General features: G+C 46.6%; 1 protein-coding gene across 1 annotated transcript; it reads right to left on the reverse strand.

Annotated features, from left to right (window-relative positions):
- Positions 1-14,013: 14,013 nt before the first annotated feature.
- Tmem89 (transmembrane protein 89) lies at positions 14,014-15,604 on the reverse strand. Its single transcript, XM_045136325.1, has 2 exons — positions 15,312-15,604; positions 14,014-14,197 (listed from the first exon to the last, which is right to left on the reverse strand). Exons 1-2 carry the CDS (start codon positions 15,602-15,604, stop codon positions 14,014-14,016), a joined length of 477 nt encoding a protein of 158 aa, XP_044992260.1.
- Positions 15,605-17,558: the final 1,954 nt, after the last annotated feature.

Genomic DNA, 17,558 nt, shown 5'->3' on the forward strand with positions numbered 1-17,558 from the left:
AGTCTACTGATGTCTGGCTAAATGTATATACTATACTCACCAAACTGCCCAGTAATCACTTCTCTTAATGTTCATACCCATATGTTAATGCTACTCTCACTTTTGGTTAGAGAAGCTTCTCTTTTCAGACGGCCGTGACCGTGGGATGACTCAGAAGGCACCATGGTGCTGAGAAGAAGTGACAGAGAAGTGCTCAGAGCTGAAATATCTCTATCACATCTTCCAAGGCTCAGGGTCCATTGCGGAAGAGGTGGAGGGAAAAAAGAGCCAAAGGAAGGGTAGGATTCCTTACAACATGCATAGAAAAAAATGCATTCCTCACTGTGCATAATGGTGCATGCCTGTGATCAGAGCACTCAAAAGGCTGAGTCAGGAGGATCAATAAAAGTTCCAGCCCAGGCTAGACTACATATCTTGTTTCAGGTCATCCAGAGCTGCAGAGTAAGATCCTGTCAAAAAACAAGCTAGCTAATATGATGGAGAATGGAATTTCAGAGGGGAAAGTGTGGGGGGGAGGGAGGGAATTAACATGGGATATTTTTTTATAATCATGGAAAATGCTAATAAAAATTAAAAAAACAAGCTAGCCAGGTGTGATGCAAAAAAAAAAAAAATTGATGATGATGAAAAAGTTTTGTTAGGTTTCTATTGAATAAGTGTATTTAACAAGAACACACAAAAAAAGCTGGGGGTTGGAGAGATGGCTTAATTGTTAAGATGCTTGACTATAAGCCTAAAAACTCATGTTCAAATATCCTGGTTCCATGTAGCCAGACACAGCAACACAAACAATGCAATGTTGCACATGAGCACAAGGGGGCGCACGCATCTGGAGTTCATTCGCAATGGCTGAAGGCCATGGCATGCCCATTGTCTATCTTTCTCTGACTCTCTCAAAATAATAATAATTTATATATATATATAAAATATTATTATTATCTATTATTATTATAGAAGCTGGGCTGGAGGAATGGCTTAGCAGTTAAGGTACTTGCCTGCAAAGCCTAAGGACCTAGGTTCGATTCCCCATGCACAAGGTGGCAGATGCATCTGGAGTTCATTTGGAGTGGCTAGTGGCTCTAGCATGCCCATTCTGTCTATCTGCCACTTTCTCTCTCTCCAATTTATAAATAAATAAATAAAATATTTTAGAAATAAAAAAGCTATTGCCAGGCATGGTGGCACACACCTTTAATCCCAGCACTTGGGAGGCAGAGGTAGGAGGATTGCTGTGAGTTTGAGGCCGCCCTGAGACTACATAGTGAATTCCAGGTCAGCCTGAGCTAGAGTGAGACCCTACCTCAGAAAAACCAAAACAAACCACAAAAAGAAAAAAGAAAGGGCTAGGAAGGTAGGCTCAGACAGTAAAGTGCTTTCTATGCAATTGTGAGGACTTGACTTCAGATCTCCAAACCCATGTGCCTGTAATATCAGCACGTGGGAGGCAGAGGCAGGGGTTTCCCTGGGCAAGCTGGCTGGCTGGACTAGCCAAACTCGTGAGCTCTGGGTTCAAGTGAGAAACCCTGTTTCAAGAAATAATGTGGACAGCTATCAGGGAAGACACCCAATGTCAATCCAGCACACTTGCATGTGCACACACACATGAAAACACACATGCACATCTACATATGTATGTGTGAAAAACCTTTGGAAACTATTGGTTCAAGAAAAAGAGAAATCTCACGCCGAGTGTGGTGGCGCACACCTCTAATCTCAGTACTCAGGAGGCAGAGGTGAGAGGATTGCCATGAGTTCAAGGCCACCCTGAGGCTACATAGTGAAGTCCAGGTCAGCCTGGGCTAGAGAGAGACCCTACCTTGGAAAAAAAAAAAAAAAAAAGATACAGAGAGAAATCTCAAATAACATTTAATTTCTATTCAACTAGTAAAGTATATTATCTGGTTTAAATAAGTGGTTTGGGAATTGAACCCTGCTCTGCAGGCTTTGTAAGCAAGTACCTTTAACTGCTGAGCCACCTCCCTAGCCCCTAAAATATCTTGTCTTTCCATTCAAAAGGGCAGTGTTTTCCTTCCTTTCCCTCAGCTAAAAATTCTCACAGCTCAGTGTTGCAGTTTCTGAGCACAATGGAGCCTTTCCCAGTGCTGGTTTGGCTTAGCTTAGGGGTTAGAGTGCCAGACATTCAATGGTCGTTAGGACTCCCAAGCCAGTGGCTCTCTAGTCTGTTGTCTTGTGCCTTGCAATGAATTGGCAAGTGCAGACATGGCAGAAGAACAAGTTTAAAAAGGAAAGTAGCTTGGCATGGTGGGGCAAGTCTTTAATCCCAACATTTAGGAGGTAGAGCTAGGAGGATCACTGTGAGTTTGAGATCAGCCTGGGCTACAGAGTTCCACATCAGCCTGGGCTAGAGTGAGACCCTACCAAGAGAGAGAGAGAAGAGGGCTAGAGAGATGGCTTAGTGGTTAAGGTGCTTACCTGCAAAGCCAAAAGACCCAGGTTTGATTCCCCAGTATCCACGTAAAGCTGGATGCACGAGGTAGAACATGCATCTGGAGTTCATTTGCAGTGGCTAGAGGTCCTGATGTGCCCATTTTCTATCTGCAAATAAATAAACATATTTAAAAAGAAAGAAAGAGAGGAAGCGAAGAATGGAGGAAGTAGGGAGAGAAGGAAGAAAGGAAGAAAGAAAAGAGGAAAGGGGTTGGGGAGATGGCACATGGTTAAAGATGCTCGCTTCCAAAGCCTGCTCATCTGGGTTTGATTCCCCAGTACCCATGTTAAAATAAAGTAGCTGAGTGTGGTGGTGCACGCCTTTAATCCCAGCACTCAGGAAGAAGAGGTAGGAGGATTACTGTGAGTTCGAGGCCACCCTGAAACTACATAGTGAATTCCAGGTCAGCCTGGGCTTGTAGAAAGCGCTCAAACTGGGCTGGAGAGATGGCTTAGCGGTTAAGCGCTTGCCTGTGAAGCCTAAGGACCCCGGTTCGAGGCTCAGTTCCCCAGGTCCCACGTTAGCTGGATGCACAAGGGGGCGCACGCGTCTGGAGTTCGTTAGCAGCGGCTGGAAGCCCTGGCGCGCCCATTCCCTCTCTCTCCCTCTATCTGTCTTTCTCTCTGTGTCTGTTGCTCTCAAACAAAATAAATTAAAAAAAAATAAAATAAAAAATTAAAAAAAAAAAAAAAGAAAGCGCTCAAACTGTGAGGGGCCTCGAGTGGGTAACCCACTTGGTGACTTGGATCAGGGAACCTTTTCACATGGATGTAAATTAGGCATTAAGTCTGGATGAGGGGGTGGTCCCACCTTTAAGAATATAAACTAGGCATCAGGTTAAAGTGGATTGGATTGGTAATTTTGAAAATATATCAGGGTTCTGCATAAAAATAGAACAAGGGAAGCTGGGCGTGGTGGTGCACGCCTTTAATCCCAGCACTCGGAGGCAGTGGTAGGAGGATCACCGTGAGTTCAAGACCACCCTGAGACTATATAGTGAATTCCAGGTCAGCCTGGGCCAGAGTGAGATCCTACCTCGAAAAACTAAAAAAAAAAAAAAAAAAAAAAACCAAGAAGAAAAAAACAAGGAACAAGGACACTGGGGGTCAGCTGACATCTTGGTGAGTCATGATGAGTCAGGACTTTTTTGGAATTCAGTTCCTGGACTCTGTTCTCTGAACTTGTCATTAGTGATATTTTTAATTAATTAATTAATTATGAGTAGAGAAAAAAGGACAGAATGGGTGTGTGTGAATTCCAGGTCAGCCTGGGCTAGAGCAAAACCCTCACTTGAAAAGCCGAGAAACAACAACAACAAAGAAAAAAAACAAGCTGTCCCTGCACCTGGCCAGTTCGTTCCAGGGTGGGCAAGAAAGGGTGCCCTTGCTCCTCTGAATGCAAATACCAAATGCCCCATCCATAGACGCTATGGTTGCTTTAGCCTGAGACACAATTGTCGGGGGCCACTGGGCTGGCCTTGAATCTGTAGCATTGGGCTGTTTGGCAACAAGACGTGCACCTGCAAGTAAGCAAGATTATGTTCATTCAGTGTTACTGGCAAGCGCTGATGGTTCCTTAAACATTTATGCTTGTATTGCTGGGAACAGAGGGTTTGTTTCTCTCCCAACCTTGGAATAATCTTTTGTACTGAGAAGTGGTCAAGGTGCGTAACTCTGTAACAGAAAGAAGTTGTTTTGATAGAAACTTGTGTGAAGGTCATGGAATTTCTGTACATGGGCAAACTGTTTGCAAGAAGATGTTAAAAAGGACTGCTGAGAAATAAACGGAACTTCAGTCCTGGGCTGGAGTCCTTGCTTTCATACTTTCTCCTGTCTTTCTTTAATCCTCACTCCCCAGCAGGCTTGAACCTTTGCAGCCGGCAGGTTCTGGCATGCAATGATGGCATCACTTGAGAATAATGCAGGGCAGAGTGCCCAGGTGCCTGGCTGATATAGTATCAAAATGTCAGCAAGGAAGCCAGGTGTGTTGGTGCACACCTTTTATGCCAGCACTTGGGAGGCAGAGATAAGAGGATCACTGTGAGTTCAAGGCCACACTGAGACTACTAAGTGAGTTACAGGTCAGCCTGGGCTAGAGTGAGACCCTACCTTGAAAAATTTTTTTTAAAAATGTCAGCAAGGAAGCCAGGCATGGTGGCACACACCTTTAACCCCAGCACTTGGGAGGCAGAGGTAGGAGGATCACCATGAGTTTGAGGCTACCCTGACCCTACATAGTGAATTCCAGGTCAGCCTGAGCTAGAGTGAGACCCTACCTTGGGAAAAAAAAAAAAAAGTCAGCAAGGAGGATGGAAAGATGGCTCAGTGGTTAAAGCACTTGCTTGCCTAATGGTCCAGCTTTGATTCCCCAATACTTATTATACAAAGCCAGATGCACAAAGTGGCCCATGCATTTGGAGTTAATTTGTAGTAGAAAAAGGCTGTGGTGCACCTGTACTCTCTCTAACAAATAATCAAAAATACATTTAAAAAAAAAAGGGGGGGGGCTGGAGAGATGGCTTAGTGGTTAAGGCACTTGCCTGCAAAGCCTAAGGACCCATGTTCCACTCTCCAGATCCCATGTGAGCCAGATGCACAAAGATGAGGCAAGAGCAAGGTCACACATGCCCACTAGGTGGCACAAACTTCTGGAGTTCAACTTCAGTGGCTAAGGCCCCAGGCCAATTCTCTCCTGTCTCTGTCTTGCTCTTGCTCTCGCTCTCTAAAAAAAAAAAAAAAAAAAAAATTAGAAAAAAACAAACATAGGTGTCAGTGAGCTGGCTGAATCCTTTTGCTTCTCAAAGCCAGCCCACTGAGTATGTTCCCCTCAAGTCAAAAGATGGAGAAATGTCCTCACTCAGGATCATTGAACAGTCAAGTCCAAAGGCAGAGGAAGTGTCCCCTGAGGCAAATCCCAGGGAGAGATCATACTGAGGAAACCAGCTCAAAACACTGGAGAGTTTCCAGAGGAACCAGGACAAAGCTTGCTATGTCAGTGACTAAAGGGCAAGATGATCTTGCCATAAAAATGTGCTCAAGAGAATAGATTATTAAAAATAGAATATATTAGCTGGGTGTGGTGGAGCATTCCTTTAGTCCTGGCATTAGGGATACAGATATAGGAGGATTGCTGTGAGTTTGAGGTTAGCCTGGGACTAAAGAGTGAGTGCTAGGTCAGCCTGGGCTAGAGTGAAACTGTGTCTCAGGAAAAAAGAAAAGAAAACAATATATTACATTCTACAATTCAACCAACCCAGACTAGATCCAGGAAGAATGACAATATTCTCCTTAGAAATATATCAACCTCTTAAGTTAGTAGAAAAAAGAGTATTGGGGCTGGAGAGATGGCTTAGCAGTTAAGGCGCTTGCCTGCAAAGCCAAAGGACCTTGGTTTGATTCCCAGTACCCACATAAAACCAGATGTACAAAGTGGCACACACATCTGGAGTTTTTTGCAGTGGCTAGAAGCCCTGGTGCCCAATTCTCTCTCTCTCTCTCTCTCTCTCTCTCTCTCTCTCTCTGCTTGCATTTAAAAAAAAAAAAAAAAAACCCTGGGCTGGAGAGATGGCTCAACAGTTAAAGGCACTTGCTTGCAAAGCCAGCTGGACTAGGTTCAATTCCCCAGTCACCTACATAAAGCTGGATACAAAAAGTGGCTCCAGGGCTGGAGGGATGGCTTAGCGGTTAAGGCCTTTGTTTGCAAAGCCTAAGGACCCAGTTTCATTTCCCCAGTATCCATGTAAGCCAGATGCACAAGATGGCACATGTAGCCAGGCATGGTGGAGCACGCCTTTAATCCCAGCACTGGGGAGGCAGAGGTAGGAGGATCACTGTGAGTTCGAAGCCACCCTGAGACTACATAGTGAAGTCCAGGTCATCCGGGACTAGAGTGAGACTCTACCTTGAAAACAAAACAAAACAAACATTGCATTGGCTGGAGGCCCTGACCCACGACCAACCCATTCTCTCTCTGTTTTTTTCCTTTCTCTCTGTCTCAAATAAATAAAATATTTGACAAAAGAATATTGGACTGGAGAGATGGCTGAGTGGTTAAAGGCACTGCTTGCAAAGTCTGATGGTTTGGGTTTGAGTCCTCAACACCCATGTGAGTGGCGAGAGGCCCTGGCCGCTATATCCATCCTCTCTCTCATTCTTTCTCTACTTGCAAATAAAGAAATAAAAACATTCAAATAGAAAAAGCAGGGTTGAAGAGATGTTTCAGTGGTTAAAGGCACTTGCTTGCCAAACTTTGATGTCCTGGAGTAGATTCCCCAGTACTTACCTAAAGCTGAATGGACAAAGTGATACACACTTCTGGAGTGGTAAGAGACCCTGGTGTTCCTATTTCCTCTCTCTCTCTGCTTGAAAATAATTTAAGAAGTTTTAAAATAAAGATAAATAATAGGCCGGTGTGGTGGCGCATGTCTTTAATCGGAGCATTAGGGAGGCAGAGGTGGGAAGGATCGCCTGGAGTTCAAGGCCACCCTGACACTACATAGTGAATTCCAGGTCAGCCTGGGTCAAGCAAGACCCTACCTCAAAAAACCAAAAATAAATGAATAAGTAAATAAATAAAACATTTTCAAGAATGCATTACTTAGTAACTAGGTTATAGATGAACACGTGGTCAAAAAGCACTCAGTCAGGGAACTATGATCACGTGTCTAGAGCCTTCCAAGTGCTCGGGGATGCTCTCCTTCCGAGGACGCACGACGTCTCCTGGATTCACTGTCAGCACAGTAGTTGAAATACCAGCTACAGTACCTTTTGTCCTTTTCTTAGGGCCATGGGGAAGGTAGTACAAGCACAAGCTTCTTAAAGTCTTCCTACCAGAATCACAGTGTGAGACCATTGATTCATCTTTTTACACACGTGTGTGTGTGTGTGTGTGTGTGTGTGTGCGTGCGCGCGCGCGCGTGCGCGCAAAGACACACCAGGCATTGGAGACCTCCATCTTTTTTTTTTTTTTAGTTTTATTTATTTATTTATTTGACAGAGAAAGGGAGAGAGTGTAAGAGAATAGACTTGGCAGGGCCCCCAGTCACAGCAAACGAACTCCAGACATGTGCGCCCCCTTGTGCATCTGGCTAACATGGGTCTTGGGGAATCCAACTTGGGTCCTTTGGCTTTGCAGGCAAAGGCCTTAACCACTAAGCAATCCTTCCAGCCCTGGAGCCACTTTTTGTATCCAGTTTTATGTAGGTGACTGGGGAATTGAACCTAGTCCAGCTGGCTTTGCAAGCAAGTGCCTTTAACTGTTGAGCCATCTCTCCAGCCCAGGGTTTTTTTTTTTGTTTTTTTTTTTAAATGCAAGCAGAGAGAGAGAGAGAGAGAGAGAGAATTGGGCACCAGGGCTTCTAGCCACTGCAAAAAACTCCAGATGTGTGTGCCACTTTGTACATCTGGTTTTATGTGGGTACTGGGAATCAAACCAAGGTCCTTTGGCTTTGCAGGCAAGCGCCTTAACTGCTAAGCCATCTCTCCAGCCCTTGTTTGTTTTTTGAGGTAGGGTCTTACTCTCGCCCAGGCTGACTTGGAACTCACTCTGTAGTCTCAGACTGCCCTTAAACTCACAGCGATCTTCCTACCACTGCCTCTTGAGTGCTGGAATTAATGCTGCATGCTCTCACACTCAGCCCATGTTTTTTTGTTTTTATTTTGTTTTTTAATGAGTTTTGGTGAGTAGTCGTTATTTTTTATGGCTCAAGTTTAATAAAAACTACAAATGGTTAGCTGGCTAATGTCCCACTACTGCTACATCATACACATCAGACAGTTTGCCCACATTTTTCTATTAAGAGAGAGAGAGACAGAGACAGAGAGCCAACCATGGTGGTACACACCATTAATCCCAGTTTTTAGGAGGCTGAGGTAGGAAGATTGCTGTGAGTTCCAGGCCAGTGCACTAGAGTGAGACCCTTCTTCAAAAATAAAACAAGGAGCCAGGCATACTGGCACACACCTTTAATCCCAGCACTCGGGAGGCAGAAGAAGTAGGATGGTTATGAATTAGAGGCCACCCCAGTGGTCAGCCTGGGCTAGAGTGAAATCCCACATCAAAAATAAATTAATACAATTAAAACAGAGCTAGAGAGATGGCTTAATGGTTAAGACACTTGCATGTGAAGCCTAAGGACTCATGTTTGACGTTCTAGGTCCCATGTACAAAGTGATGCAAGCACGCAAGGTCACAAGGGGGTGAACATGTCTGGGGTTTGATTGCAGTGGCTGAGGCTCTGGCATGCCAATTCTCTCTCATTCTCTTGCATTAAAAATAAACAAATATGGGCTGGAGAGATGGCTAAGCGGTTAAGTGCTTGCCTGTGAAGCCTAAGGACCCCTGTTCGAGGCTCAATTCCCCAGGACCCAGATGCACAAGGGGGGTGCACGCGTCTGGAGTTTGCTTGCAGAGGCTGGAAGCCCTGGCGCGCCCATTCTCTCTCTCTGCCTCTTTCTCTCTGTCTGTTGCTCTCAAATAAATAAATAAAATAAACAACAACAACAACAAAAATAAACAAACAAATGAAAATAAAACAAGGAAAGCTGGGTGCAAGGAGGGGCTGGCCCATTCATTCTCTTTGTCAGTTTCTATCTCTCTCTCCAATAAATAAGTAAATAAAATATTTTTTTAGAGCACCAAAAGAAATTTTGTTCTCATAAGTTTCAACTGCAGCCCAACACTGACTGCTGCTTGAAGAAATATTCTTCGATCTTTTGGAGAAGAGAGTTTTTTTGTTTTCTTGAAATCGGCTATCATGGAGCCCCAGGCTGGCCTGCAACTCACAATGTTGTTTGCTGTGCTGTGACCAAACTCAGGCCTTCATGCATGTTAGACAGGCACTCTATGTACTAGTCCACATTCTCAGCCCCTTGGACAATAGGTTTCACATTATCATTGTCAGGCTTGCAGCCACCTGGGCATATTTCCCAATGGTAGTCATTGAACTGGAAGGCCTGAACTGGTCTAGAGCTCACCTGTGGTGTGGCCAATAGGAAGGTCATTTACAGGGACCTACAAGAGACCCTTACAATGGATGGAAGAGAGGCTCCTGAACCAGATTATTCAGCCTTTAAGATCCCCATGAAACCAGGCATGGTGGTACACAGCTGTAATCCTAGCACTCAGGGGGCAGAGGTAGGAGGAGTGGCATGAGTTTGAGGCCATCCTGAGACTACATAGTGAATTCCAGATCAGCCTGGGCTAGAGTGAAACCCTTTCTCAAAAAAAAAAAACCCAAAATAATAATAATAATGATGATGATGATGATGATGTATAGGGCTTGAGAAATAGCTCTGTCAGAACACTTGATTACCCACCAGAGGTTAATAGTTAAGACCCTACTGCTGCCGGGCGTGGTGGCCCATGCCTTTAATCCCAGCACTCGGGAGGCAGAGGTAGGAGGGTCGCCGTGAGTTCAAGGCCACCCTGAGACTCCATAGTGAATTCCAGGTCAGTCTGGGCCAGAGTGAGACCCTACCTTGAAAAACCAAAAAAAAAGAAAAGAAAAGAAAAGACCCTACTGCTGAAGACACCATATGCTGTTGGTAGGGAACATGGAGAGACCTGGCTGGAATCTGGAAGAGAGTCAGTCCCCAGACAATTAGCCCATCTAGTGCTGGAAGCTGCTATATGAGCTTCCGGGGGGGAAAGTGGACAACATCTGTCTGAGCAACTCAAGGTCTAAGCTACTCAGAAGCAAACAACCTGACGTGATGCTCACACAAGTGCAAAGTGGCATACAGCCATGGTGGGTAACCAGCTGCTCTTGGATTGGCTCATGGATCCACTCAGTGGAAAGGAACTCATATCTGGAACTGGGAAACAAGTCAGAATCATGTCCAAATAACGAGTTTACTCTCCATTATCAAGCTCCCACCAATCTTGGGCTGCAAGAGGGCCTACACCCATTAAATTCTCTCTAAACTAACAATGGTTATCCCATTTAATGTGTGCTGACCTTACTCTCCATTGGAGAATCTGCTTTTCTTTTTTGGAAGGGCGCAGGACCTGAGGAGAGAAATGGCCCACCACACTTCACCAGGGCCCCAGCTGAAACCACAGAGGAAATTGGGGAAATGAGCAAGAGTACTGCTTTCTCTGTGAACCTGATATCAGCACAAGAGTGAAGGAGACAGACACTGAGGACACTCAACACCCACCAAAGCAGAGATCCAGAGGCTCCTAAGAGCCCATCGCTGCAGTAGACTTAAAACTCACCCAAGGTGAGACCCTACCTCGAAAAACTAAACACACACACACACACACACACACCCATGGCTCAGGGAATTTCACAGAAGACGGGGCAGGAAGATTGTTAGAGTCACAAGTTGGGACATGACACACAGACATCGCCTCTTCCCCATAACCGATGGCTATCCCCACAATGTATGACCCACAATCCCCATGGGGATAACCAGCATGCCCAATGAGGAGACTCCCTTTGGAGGAGGGTCAGGGATGAGGGCAAATGAACTCCAGACAAATGCACCACTTTTTTTCTTAACTTTAACTTTATTTATTTGAGAGAGAGAGAGTGAGAATATGGGTGTGCCAGGGCCGTTAGCCATTGCAATTAAACTCCAGATGCATGTGTCACCTGTGCATCTGGTTTTATGTGGGTACTGGGGAATTGAACCCAGATCCTTAGGTTTTGCAGACAAGTGCCTTAACCGCTGGGCCATCTATCCAGCCTTTTTTCTTTTCTTTCTTCACTGATATTTTCTCTCTCTCTCTCTCTCTCTCTTTCTCTCTCTCTCTCTCTCTCTCTCTCTCTCTTTCTTTGTATGTTTGTTTGGTTTGGTTTTGTTAAGACCGTCTCACTATGTAGTCCTGGCTGGCCTGGGACTCAATATGTAGACCAGACCAGGCTGGCCTTGAATTTTCCATAATCCTCCTACCTCTGTCACACAAGTGCTAAAATTGTGCTGGATAGATGGCTTAGTGGTTAAGGCATTTGCCTGCAAAGCCAAATGATCCCAGTTCAACTCTCCAGGACCCAGGTAAGCCAGATGTACAAGGGGGCGCATGCATCTGGAGTTCATTTGCAGTGGCTGGTGGCCCGGGTGTGCCCATTCTCTCTCTCTCTCTCTCCCTCTTTCTCTCTCTCAAATAAATTATATATATATACTTAAGTACTAAAATTGCAAGTGTTCACAACCAAGCCCTTAGAAATGGTATTTGGGAAACTGAGTATCACGTATAGCACATCTGGAAATTCAACTCTTCTAATCCTCAAGGGTGAATGATTTCTGCTTGTGGAATAAGAGCTGGAGCATTTGTTTGCTGTTTCTCTATACTGTTGTTGTTGTTGTTTTTAATCTCTCAATCCTTGTCTTTCTTTTCTTTCTTTTTGGACAAGGTTGGCCTCACATTTGCTGCATAGGCAAGGATGAGAAGATTTGGACTCCTGATGTTCCTGCCTCCACCTTCCAGGTGCTGGGATTCGATAGCAGATTTTGCAGTAATGAAGACGGAATCCAAGGCCTTGTGCATGCATGCTGGGCAAGTATTCTACCAACAGAGCTACATCCCCAGCCCAAAGACATGTCCATTTTATTATATACATTTGAGATAAAGAGAGAGAGAGAATGAGCATGACACACACACCACCTTGTGCATCTGGCTTATGTGGGTCCTGGGGACTCAAACCTGGGTCCTTTGGCTTCACAGACAAGTCTTATTTTTGAGAGAGAGAGAGAGAGAGAGAGAGAGAGAGAGAGAGAGAGAGAGAGAAGCAGAGAGGGAGAGAGAGAGAGATGGGAATGCCAGGCCCTTCAGCCACTGCAAAGAACTCCAGACATGTGCGCCCCCTTGTGTGCATGTGTGACATTGCATGTGTGCGTCTGGCTACGTGGGACCTAGAGATTCAAACGTGAGTGCTTAGGCTTCGCAGGCAAGCGCCTTAAACACTAAGCCTTCTCTCCAGCCCCCAGAGTGTGTTTAAAGTCCACACACAATACATGGCCTAGGGCTGCCTACTTGGCTATATATTGGGGCTGTTGGGCTAGAGCTGGAAGGGGGGATGGGGTGAGAGAAGAGGACTGGGCAGGTGCCAAGGATCTGGAGTGGCGGCTATTGGAGGCCAGACCAGTGACCCCATAGGGGGAGAGGCTTGCAAAGCTAAGGGTAACTAGAGTCAGTGAAGTCATGAGCTCCCCCATTGTCCCTGAGATGGTGACAAGGGAAGGGAAGACAAAAGACGGGATGCTCTCCCAGAGACTGGGGAGCCCAGGGTTCTCTATCTCCCCATCAGAGATCCCTGGAGTATGATCCCCAGCCTTATCCCTGCCCCTCAACTCCTCTAGACCCTTCCTCCACACCTATGTGCACTGGAGAAGTTCAGTTACTCACTTGGCATTTGAGGCCCTTCGCAACTGATCACTGCCCACCTTACCAGCAGGCGTGGAGTACCAAACAATAGTGTGTGGCTTTTGCTCAGATTAGGCCTCCCCTGGAGTACTTCTCCGCAGACTCACTGCTTCAAAGGACTCAGCTGTGTTGTTGCAGGGGGGCTCAGGGCTTAGGGGTTCCAGGAAGAAGCACCTCATAGACCCAAATGTATCCATTGCATTGTCACCTCCTCTGGGCGGCCCTCCCTGGACCACCCTCTTTCCCTGATGGTCAGGTCTTCTCTCAACACTGCGCATGCCATCAGTTTACTACTGAGGCTGGAGGAGGGACTGCGTTTGTGGAAGCCGTCCTTGGGGAACAAGGGCTAACTGGGTTGCTGGGAGGGACGCCTAGACTTAGTTTGCCCACTCGTCCTGTTCAACATGGCTTCCACAAGCCTGCTACCTCTAACAATGAGAGAGAGCCACAAGGCACAGACAGCCCAGGCTGGAGTCCTGGCCCAGGCCCCTTAGGTCATTCCCACCCCAGCAGGCAATCAGAAAAAAAAAAAAGAAGCACGGGCTAGAGAGATGGCTCAGTGGTTAAGGTGCTTGCCTGTGAAGCCTAAGGACCCAGATTTGACCCCCAGAACCCACTTGAGCCAGATGCATAAGGTGACACGTGCACACAGGTGGCTCATGTGCATAGAATGATGCATGTGTCTGGAGATTGTTTGCAGTGGCTAAGGCCCTGACACACCAATTCTTTCCCCCTTTCTATCTCTCTCTTATTAATAAAAAAGGTAAAAAAAAAAAAAAAAAGCCTGGTGTAGTGGTGTACACCTTTAATCCCAGCACTCGGGAGGCAGAGGTAGGAGGATCACAGTGAGTTTGAGGCCAGCCTGAGACTACATAGTGAATTCCAGGTCAGCCTATAATAGAGACCCTACCTCAAAAAAAAAAAAAGGAAAAAAAAGGTTGGAGGGATGGCTTAGCAATTAAGGCATTTGCCTGCAAAGCCAAAGGACTCAGGTTTGATTCCCCAGGACCCATGTTAGTCAGATGCACAAGGGGCGCGCGCGTCTGGAGTTCATTTGCCATGGAGTGCCCTGGCACACCCATTCTCTCTTGATCTCTTTCTCTCTCTCTCTCACTCTCTTTTTCTGTCCAGTCAATAAATAACTAAAATGTTTGGTTTTATTTTTAAGGAAAAAAGAGTGAGGGGCATGTACCGCATCACCCAGACTGGGAGGGCGTCCCCTTTATTTGGATTTGTTGCTGGGAAGCAAGCCGCTGCAGGTGGCTCTCGATGTGGAGCAGAATGGCATCCAGCAAGTGGAGGACCTTGAGGAGCAGGGTGCGGTCTGATACGGCAGACTGCCGCTTCCAGTGTCTGAAGGGGCTGGTGGTCACCTGTGGGGAATGACGGAATAGGACCAAGAGGCAGGAATGAGAGTCAAGGAGGCCACAGGGTGTGTCAAGGGGCAGTGGAACCAAGGCTATGGAAGACTTAGGCTGGCGCTGGGGTGGGGGAGGGCCAGGAAATTAAGATGGTGTATTGTCTATAATTATGGAAGTTGTCAATAAAATATAAAAATAAAAGAAACATGCTAAAGCTGGGCGTGGTGGTGCACCCCTTTAATCCCAGCACTCGGGAGGGAGAGATAGGAGGATCGCTGAGTTTGAGGCCACCCTGAAACTACATAGTGAATTCCAGGTCAGCCTGGGCTAGAGGGAGACCCTACCTTGAAAAAACAAAACAAAACAAAACAAAAAAAAAAAAAAAAAAAGAAGAAGAAGAAAAGAAAGAAACATGCTAAAAGCATGCCAAGAGAAACAGCTAGGAGAGCATCCTCTGAACTTTTCTCAGAGACCATGAAGCCTTAAGTGTACCAGTGGCTTCAAACAATGTTATAAAATTTCTTCCCAATAAACAGTAAATTGTTTATATATTAAAAAAGACTTAGAGGCTGGAGAGATGGCTTAGCGGTTAAGTGCTTGCCTGTGAAGCCTAAGGACCCCGGTTCGAGGCTCGGTTCCCCAGGACCCACGTTAGCCAGATGCACAAGGGGGTGCACGCGTCTGGAGTTCGTTTGCAGAGGCTGGAAGCCCTGGCGTGCCCATTCTCTCTCTCCCTCTTATCTGTCTTTCTCTCTGTGTCTGTCACTCTCAAATAAATAAATAAAATTATTAAGAATAAATAAATAAAAATAAAAAAGACTTAGGATAATGAGTTGCTGTGGAGTGGACTTACCAGGGGCTAGGTGGTCCTGGGTCCCACGGAAGCTGGATAAGGGATGGCGGGGGTACTAAATGGTGATAGATGGACCAGGGTACTGGCCTTGAGGAATGGTCAGGAATGGGTAGACTGTAGACATGGGCTCCATGGGAGATGCAAAGATAAGGAGATGGGTAGAGAACGAGGTCAGGCAGGAGGTGCTCACGGCCTTAAGTCAGGCTGATGGGGAAAGGTTGGGTGAAGGATGTGGGCCCAACGGGGTAAGAGATGCAAGGGACAGAGGAGGGCTACGCTCACCTTTCCCTTCGTGTCCTGGGCACGCCACCGCTGCAGCATCACACGGCTGGCCACCAGCATCATGGTGGTGGTGATGGTGACTCCAGCCACTGGGTAGATACGGTTCCCTCCCAGGCTCATCCAATAACCAGGGCAGCCTATGCTGCTCCTGCAACCTTCCAGGTTTGGCTGGCACCCCCAAGGCTGCAAGTCCAGCCCCACTTGGTACCAGAGGGGCCGTGACCAGGCATGGGTAGGGGCACCCATCGTCATGAGAAGTAGCAACGGCAGTAAGAACAGCATACTCGACATGGCTGGGGTCACTGCTACAGGCTGGAACCCCGGTGCCTGGCAACCAGCAAACACCCCTCCCCCGAGAACAAGATGAGCTCTGAGGCAGAAGGTTCCAGCTGGGCCCATGGCCTTTCGCGATGTACACTCGCTGGAAGATGGGAGGTGACAGTTGCGGGGGAGAAGTGACAGAGCTGAGGTTTAGGATCGGCCCCTCCTCCGGCCAACTTAGAACTGAAGGAACACTTATCTTCTGTACTCCGGCTCACCTATCAGCCCTCCCTAAATTTAATCATTCTACTGCTGTGGTAGTATAGTGTCTTCCCTTTGGGCACAGCACAACGCCATCTCGAAGTAGAAAATATTTGGTCTGGTAGACAAGGTAATTTTGGAGCAGAATGATAGAGTTGAGTGGCTGGGGAGGTGGCTCAGCAGTTAAAGGAGTTTCCTTGCAAAGTTTGATGGCCTGGGTGGCAAGAGAACCTGGCATGTATACACACACATGCGCGTGTGAATAAATAAATATGGTGGCTTGACTCAGGTGTCCCCCATAAACTTAGGTGTTCTGGATGCTAGGTTCCCAGCTGATGGAGATTTGGGAATTAACAGCTCCTGGAGGCAATATATTGTTGGGGCAGGCTTATGGGTGTTATAGCCAGTGTCCCCTTGCTAGTGTTTGGCACACTCTCCTATTGCTATGGTCCACCTTATGTTGGCCAGGGGGTGATGTCCACCCTCTGTTCATGTTATCATTTTCCCTGCCATCGTGGAGCTTCCCCCCCGCCCCCCGCCAGAGCCTGTAAGCCAAAATAAATCTCTTTTTCCCACAAGCTGCTCTTGGTCAGGTGATTTCTGCCAGCAATGCAAACCTGACTGTAACAGTAAAGTGGTACCAAGGAGTGGTGTCATTTGCTGCTAGACACCTGACTATGTGGCTTTGGCCTTTTGGAGCTGATTTTCAAGAGGAATGTAGGAGGATTTGAAATCTTGGCTTAAGAGATGCCTTGCAGTGCTGTAAATACAGCTTGATTGACTATTCTGGTCTGTGCTGCAAGAGTTGAATGCAGTAAGAACTGTGGACTGTGAGGTTTGGCTTATGAGGGTGAGAAAGAGCTTTGCTTGGACTGGGCTAGAGGCAGTTTGTATGAGAGGCTTGTTCTTATGCCTGTGTCCTGAGAAGTTGTGCAGGGTTGCTTTGCATAGAAATGAACTGGAGTGAGCAGAGGGATATGTGGCACAGAAAGAAAAATCTTTGGGTGAACTGTTGGCTGTTCAGCTGCAATTGAGAGATTACAACCTTTGAGATTGGACCAGCTGACTTGTACTGGGGCAACAAAAGAATGTAGACTCGCTGGGCATGATGGCACACGCCTTTAATCCCAGCACTCGGGAGGCAGAGGTAGGAGGATCGCCGTGAGTTCGAGGCCACCCTGAGACTACATAGTGAATTCCAGGTCAGCCTGGGATAGAGCGAGACCCTACTTCAAAAAACAAAAACAGAAAAGAAAAAAAAAAAAAAGAATGTAGACTCTTTTGAAGGGGTCTGAATGCTCAAGGAGTCCTGTTCTTCAAAGTCTGCTTTATTCCCCCCTGGATTAACAAATTGGCACCATACCTGGAATTATGGAGTACAAGAAATGCTGGAAAGAGGATCATTGAGTTTGCAACATGGTCTTGTGTTTTGGAAATGGCCATGGGCCGTGTGAAGCAGGTTTGCTGGTTGCCTGCATGGAGACTCCATGGGGCCATGAGGATGAACTGTGGATTGCAGTGGAGACCCAATGGAGATGCCGGGACCATGAGGTGGCTGCTAAGGAAAGCTTCTTGCCCTGGATGAAGTTTTTCAGGACTGTGAGTAGCCTCACTGGAGGGGTGGAATTGGAATGCTAGAGACTTGTTGCTAGTTAGAATTATTGGACTTGGACATTTGTCACTGGCTACAGTTGTTGGACTTGAGGTTACAGTGTTTGATGTT

This window comes from Jaculus jaculus, chromosome 17, assembly GCF_020740685.1.
Source record: "Jaculus jaculus isolate mJacJac1 chromosome 17, mJacJac1.mat.Y.cur, whole genome shotgun sequence".
In the NCBI taxonomy this organism is placed as follows: domain Eukaryota; kingdom Metazoa; phylum Chordata; class Mammalia; order Rodentia; family Dipodidae; genus Jaculus; species Jaculus jaculus.

Bases quoted from the DNA above. Each gene is read 5' to 3' on its own strand.
- Tmem89 (XM_045136325.1), bottom strand. From the start codon at position 15,604: ATGTCGAGTATGCTGTTCTTACTGCCGTTGCTACTTCTCATGACGATG. The intron at 14,198-15,311 runs GAGCGTAGCCCT...ATTCCGTCATTC, and splicing joins CAGGACACGAAGGGAAAGGT to CCCACAGGTGACCACCAGCC.